We start from the raw sequence: 7,168 nt of genomic DNA, 5'->3' as shown, positions 1-7,168 counted from the left end.
CAGAGAGGAGCTGCAAAGCTCCACAGTGGAGATTGAGTCTGTCCATAGGACCACTTTAAGCTTTACGCACCACAGAGCTGGGCTTTACAGAAGAGTGTCTGTCCATAGGACCACTTTAAGCTTTACGCACCACAGAGCTGGGCTTTACAGAAGAGTGGGCAGAAAAAGAGAAAAATAAGCAAACACGTTTGGTGTCCCAGCTAGATGTGTCAAGCTTATAGAGACATACCCCTGGAGACTTGCAGCTGTAATTGCTGCAAAAGGTGGTGACTAGTTATGCACGCTCAAGTTTTTTTGTCTTATTTCTGGTTTGTTTCACAAAAAATATTTTGTATCTTCAAAATTGTAGGCATGCTGTGTAAATCAAATGATACAAACCCCCCAAAAATCTATTTTAATTCTAGGTTGTAAAGGCAACAAAATAGAAAAAATGCCAAGGGGGTTGAATACTTTCACAAGCCACAAACAATTGTTCAAAGAAAAGCTTTTACTGAACGGTAGATGGTCAGCATTCAAGCAACTATTGTTGGAAAAGTCATTTGTTAACCAATTTTTTGCAGTTTTTTTTCTCATAAATAGGCTTCAACACATAAATCCTTGGTTAAAAGCTTTTTTTTATTGGTTACAATATCAACTCCTGGCAACCCATCAGTATCACCAAGCCACTGTACAAATACAAAACAAAACAAAATCTGGTGTGAAAAGACTATATAAAAAAATTATTCCATAACAAGTGATTATAATTTCACACAATAGCACTGTCAGAGTCATCATGGCACCAAGTCCCTGGGTTTCACTGGCTTAAAACACAAACAAATAAATACATATCTATTAAGACTGACCCAATAGATCCAACAGCCAAAAGGCTTCCTTTGTGTTTGTGGTGATCACTAAATGTAATGCTTATTATCAACGTCTGTTTGTTTTTCTCTATATATACGCTCCTCCGTTTTCAGAACTCTGTCCAAACTCTGAAGCTGTAAAAGGCGCACCTCTAAAAAATACAGCTTTGATAATATTATACCTCAATCCCCAAGGCAAGACCATCCACAAGTCAACAGAACACATGCTGCTTCCTTACTTTTGCTTTGACCTGGAAATCCAGGCCAGTACACTATCAGGCTTTTTAATGACTTTGAATATATATTGTCAAGGAGACAAAAAAAAAAAAAAAAAAATCACACACTGTTCATTGCAGCCTGAGGCTCAGCATCTCATCAGGTAGGATACTCGTCATGGCTGCTTTTACCAAATAGTCGTTTCATATGATGAATACAACTATAGAAGACTGTAAAGAAATACAATGACATGGTCAAATACAGGGAGGTTGAGCACCTTGGACTACTGAAGCCTAGAAACCATTGGTCCCAGCTAACCAACATGATCAGTGGGACTGCACAGGCACATTTCAATGCGGTCACCATTTCAGGTTAAAATCGTTAATATCAGTGCATCTTATAGGGTGCTGTGGTCAAGCCTCAATTATCAGTGTTATAGGACATCCTTTTTTGGTCATGAATAGCTATGGTGCTCTGTTGTCCCAGGTGATGTCTGAGCTGAGGAATCAACACAATCAACAATGCTTTCAGGAGTTGGGGATTGTTTCACTGGCAGCCATGTTGGTATAAAAAAAAGAGACCAAACTTCATCCTGCCATTTTGTTATGTCTTTCCTGTCTTAAAAAGTGACACATTTCTCATTGGATCCTCATCATTCACAATGAGATTCATTTAATTTGGGGAAAACAAAGTGTTTTAATAACATTGAAGGAATGTCCATATGTTCTGGGCACTTCTCTTTTATTGGGCACTTTATGAAGTCAGGCATCAGAGGACCTTGTTACAGGCCAGGCGTAATAAAATTACATTGATTTGATTCAGATTTAGATTTAGGGGGGGGGGGGAGCTGGCACTTTCTGTAAGCAAGCGAAGAGAAACAATGAATTGTCAATGATGACTTGTTTTCAGTTCACAGCTGCGGGTCAGCGAATGACATTGGCACAAATGTGAAAGCTAACACAACCGACATGTGTGTTACCCACACGAATCAGTGAGAATTTCAACACTGATATATGGAATACTTTTCCCATCCAAGTCACCTCCAGGATGTGTTTTCGGGGCATAATAAACCACCAGCCATTTCTTTGACATTTATCTAATTAATGCAAAGCCAGGTAAAGCAGCTAAAAACATACAACTAAATAAAACGTATATAAATCACTATGATCACAGGGTGCTCCTTGTAATCAATAAATACAACATTGTACGGTAGAAATCAGAATTGTATAAAATAATATACAGCACTGTTGAGATCTGCATGCGGTTTGCACTTCTTCAGTTGTGGTCATCTGTTAAGCTTGGCTTTTAGTGTTTACTATAGTACTGATGTGGCTCTGTGCTTCACAATTGCTTGATTTCAGCAAATCATTTGACTGTTATAGCAGGTTAAAGCCTGCCTCATTCTTTACCCAGTGCCAATTTTTCTAAACGAGACAATTATCTTCTAACGTTCTCTTGGGGCCCACTGAAATAGTGGCGCCTCATTAGGCAACTGGGTGATTGAGGTCAACTGAAATGTTGGAAAAAGTGAAGGCTTGAACTACAGGCCCAACATCTGAGTTTCTGGCCAGTTCCGGTCAATGTTGGCAATGAGATTGGCAGAATGATCTCAAGCCACAGATCCTTCTAATACGAACCACATGGATCCAATGTACTAATATATATATATATATATATATATATATATATATATATATATATATATATATATAGTTGTTTAGGAAGTTAGGGTGTATAACAAAAAAAATATGCACCCTTATTCAAGTGTTGCCTCCAAACCAAAGTTTTCTTGCGAGGAAAACGGAAGATGACTGATGCACAAACTAACAAAGTCTTGTGAGAGACACGGGCAACTGCCAAAATAAAGAATACGCCAACATGAAGTGTGTTAAGGTGTTGTGCCACCATGAGTTGTCAGAGGAACGTCAATACACCTTGGCATAGATTCTACAAGTGTCTGGAACTCTATTGGAGGGATGCGACATCATTCTTCCAAAATAAATTCCACCATTTGGTGTTTTTGTTGATGGTGGTGGAAAACGCTGTCTCAGGCGCCGCTCCAGAATCTCCCACAAGTATTCAATTGGGTTGAGATCTGGTGACTGAGACGGTAATGGAATATGACTTACATTGTTTTCATTCTCATCAAACCATTTAGTGACCACTCGTGCCCTGTGGATGGGGGGGCATTGTCATCCTATGGGGAGGGGCATAGCCATGGTAGCCAAAATAATAGCCTGCCCAGAATGTTAATACATGACCCTAAGCATGATGTGATGTTAATTTCTTAACTCAGGAACCACACCTGCCTGTGTGGAAGCACCTGCTTTCAATACACTTTGTATCCCTGGTTTACAATATTTTAGCAGTTACCTGTACCTTCTCCCTGCTGTTGGGCAGTATGTTGCATGTGTTCTTTGTTTACATTTGAGGAGCATAATCTAGCCCTCTACCAAGTGAACGTTCTTCTCCAGCAATACTTAAAACTGTTGATAATGTTTGTTTTTGTGAGGAGGGGGGAAAAAAGTGTTAGATAAAGGACCAACATTTATTTATAACAACATTACAGGCTTTATGGTGCTGATTTTTAGTGAGGAGATTTTTTAAACCAACAGCGGTAACGTTACTCACTCAACTAAACCACCCTGTTGATGGTTTATCAAGAGCTTCTAAAATAAAATGCAAGATGACATAGCAAGAAGCTATTAAAGGCATCTTCCCTCGAGTCCACTCGGGGAAGGAATGACAAGGATTTACTCACAGCTCATTGAGCAGTCATTTTATTCACATCTTAATGCTTCGACTGACCAGCCTCGGGTAGAGACTGTATAGACTGCAAGCATTTCCAATTCTCTGTACTTCTTTAGTCCTATGATATAGGCCTGAGCTAGCTCACAGTAGCCCCAGGATCACACTCCTTGGAACCTTCCCCTGTCAGTTTGGAGCCCTACGTTTGATACCATTGGGCCCTAGATTTCCCCTATCCTCAGTGGTCAGATGGAGGCCGCCATTGTAAATAAGAAATTGTTCTTAACTGACTTGCCTAGTTAAATAAAAGGTTAAATGTAAAGGCTTTGGCCTTTATGCAGTAAAGCCTCTATTAGTAATTCATCGCAACATATGTATTACATATCACACTATTGTTGATTTGCAAGGCGTGGGCGTGATGTAATACTATTTGCCATACAATCGCGGTTTTGAACGTAGCCCAAGACCCCGTTTGTAAAGGGCTTTAGGCTGTAGTTTCACGCTGTTTTGAGTTTGTTAGACTGCAGAGAGGCTGTGCCTCCAACAACTACAGTGGCTGTGTATCACAGCCTAGATGAACTAGTTTCTAGAAAAAGGGATTTGGCTAAAACTGCGGCATGACAAAAAAAAAATAACGTTATTAGTCAGTCTCTACAAAACAACCACAACAGTTGTGTTCCAAAAACAACATGTTTGTTGATAGGAATGCCACCAGTTCATAACTCATATCGTTACCTATCATCAACATGAATATACAGTATTTTAGTTACAGTACATGTGTGCATGCCTTTGCCGGTAGACCATCACACGTGCACATGCACACACATGCGCGCGCACACACACACAGAAATGTCCATTATGTTGTACATGAGGCAAGTGACAAAATCAGAATTGTGTTATCGTCTAGTACTGTGAATATTATATACATTAAACAATGTAAGGCAAATAAAACAAAAGGGTAGGGATAAAAATTACAAAAATATATACATACACATTATATATGCATATATATACACACACACACACACACACACACACACACATAATGCTATGCATATATACTGTATTTATATATACATTTACATATTACACACGGGACTGTCCTCTAATTTGGCGGTAACCACGGTAACATGCGCTCTAGTGCTTCACCTGTCCAAAAACAAGAGGGGATGCGAGGTTGTTTTTTTTCTTTTGATTGGTCATTCTACCTGTGGGTACTGAGAGATCTGTGTAATGAATAGGTGGGTAAAAAAAAACTCTGGCTGTGGATTGGACGGGTGGAAGGTGGGAGGTGGTGGACGGGACGTTGGTGGTGGGAGACAGTGTTCACCCTCAAGTCCAAACCCAGCAGTATGAGTGGGTGGAATGGTGGAGGGGGGAGAGAGGAGGACGTGAGCTGGAGGGTTTAATTCCAGATTCTGAGGAAACTGTCCCATGAGCCCGTGGCTACAGCCATGCCGTCGTCTGTCACACCTAAACAGCTCACCCTGTTGTCGTGACCGGCCAGGACACCTAGAAATAGAAGAGAGAGAGAAGAAGAGAGAAGAAGAGAGAGAAGAGAGAGAGGTGGAGATGGAGAGAGCAAGGGGAACAATAGAAGGGAGAGTCATTGTGAGTGAACGTACAGCCAGTGTTTGACCAACTATGTACCGGCTACGTTTCCGTCGATGAGTGCAACTGCCAAATGAATCCCTAACACAAAACCTTAAGGGGGGACCAAGAAAGGTTGTGTTAAAAAAAAAAAAAAAGGGATTTGAATTAGTGCCGTACCTGCACGCTCGGCCTTGAGGGTGTCCCACACGTTGCAGTTGAAGTCGTCGTAGCCGGCCAGCAGCAGACGGCCACTCTTGGAGAAGGCCACTGAGGTGATGCCGCAGATTATGTTGTCGTGCGAGTACATCATCAGCTCTTGGTCGGCGCGCAGGTCAAACAGGCGGCAGGTGGCGTCGTCCGAGCCCGTGGTAAAGGCGTTGCCGTTGGGGAAGAACTGCACCACAAAGACAGAGAGAATGGGTTAGGTATAGTGAATTAAGTTATAACAAGAGAGAATAGGTTAGGTATAGTGAATTAAGTTATAACAAGAGAGAATGGGTTAGGTATAGTGAATTAAGCTATAACAGTGTACTTTATCTTACACATTTTCTACACTCACTGCTTCATCTAATGTGACATGATGTTTTATAATAATCTATGTTAGTGTAAGGTGATTGTGATGTTAAAGTAAGAATTTTCTGTAAAAGCTGTCCACCACTGGAACCAACTTCCAGAATGGTTCAAATGTGTCGCTAGTTGGCAAGATCGAGATACCTGGAATTATACAGATAATAGTCAAATCGTGGTTTTTTTTCCCCCTTATTTTTTTTGTGTTGAAAAACGGAATGCATGAAACATAACACATCAACCAGAATGAAGTGAATTGTTAAAACATTTCTAGGCTGTTTGTGAAGCTTTCATTCAATTGCCCATCCCTGTTGCACACAACAAGCTTCCCTGTCACAAGGGGATTTATGACAAATTTAAAATAAAAGCCTCAACTGTGATACAGTCTAATCTGTTACTTAATTGCACTTTAAATGGCACTTACTATAGTCTTTTTAAAATGTTACCCCTTGAGACGGGAAAACATGTTTTTTTATGAAGTTGAACATGTACTCTTTATGACAGAATGTAAAATGTTAAACTACCCAAAATGTAGTCTATTTGTAGAAAGACCCATTTAGTTTCCTTATATCCTACAATCCATTTTCAGGTTGTCTTCTTTTTACTTGAATAAGAATCAGATTACATTGTCAGACAAATCTGTATCGTTTTCTGGCGATGTTAGCAAAAAAAAGTGAATGTGATATACCAAATATAATATTTGTGGTATCTGGTCTGGAAAGCTTAATGATAACATGTCTGTGTGCTGTATGTTAATTACCATCCTACAATGTAAAAGTTATTCATATCAAAACACTATATAAAACTCCTGGGTCTACTACTCACACAGACAGCGTTAATGTCGGACACGTGACCAGTGAAGGACTGCCTGCACATGCCGTCCCGGACATCCCACAGCTTGGAGGAGGCGTCACAGGCCCCCGACACAAAGGTCTTGAAGTCGGGACTAAGGGACAGGCTCATCACGTCCCCCGTGTGGCCCGTAAAGCTGGTGGCCATCTGACCCGTCTCGATGTCCCATAAAGCACTGATACAGAGAGGGGGAGGGAGGTGAGGGGGAGAAAGAGAAGAGGTATGAGGGTACAGGGAAGATCTTGAGACTTGAAATGATTGGATGATGAATGGGGAGGTGCACTGGTTTCTCGTGTGTGTGTGTGTGTGTGTGTGTGTGTGTGTGTGTGTGTGTGTGTGTGTGTGTGTGT

The 7,168-nt window shown here is 40.8% G+C and overlaps 1 protein-coding gene across 2 annotated transcripts in view; it reads right to left on the bottom strand.

The window, feature by feature from the left end:
• Nucleotides 1–594: 594 nt before the first annotated feature.
• Nucleotides 595–7,168, bottom strand: part of LOC109881256 (guanine nucleotide-binding protein subunit beta-4) — a 31,061-nt gene continuing 24,487 nt past the window's right edge. For both annotated transcript variants that reach the window (XM_020473414.2, XM_020473415.2), the window contains exons 8-10: nucleotides 6,792–6,993; nucleotides 5,577–5,793; nucleotides 595–5,318 (exon numbers count right to left, since the gene is read on the bottom strand). In XM_020473414.2, coding sequence (XP_020329003.1) covers nucleotides 5,212–5,318; nucleotides 5,577–5,793; nucleotides 6,792–6,993 — 526 coding nt within the window. In that variant the 3' untranslated portion in view covers nucleotides 595–5,211. The remainder of the gene's footprint in view (nucleotides 5,319–5,576; nucleotides 5,794–6,791; nucleotides 6,994–7,168) is intronic.

Source organism: Oncorhynchus kisutch, linkage group LG4 (genome assembly GCF_002021735.2).
Source record: "Oncorhynchus kisutch isolate 150728-3 linkage group LG4, Okis_V2, whole genome shotgun sequence".
NCBI lineage: Eukaryota > Metazoa > Chordata > Actinopteri > Salmoniformes > Salmonidae > Oncorhynchus > Oncorhynchus kisutch.
Note: the sequence above shows the minus strand (reverse complement) of the source record. Positions and strands in the feature narration are given on the sequence as shown.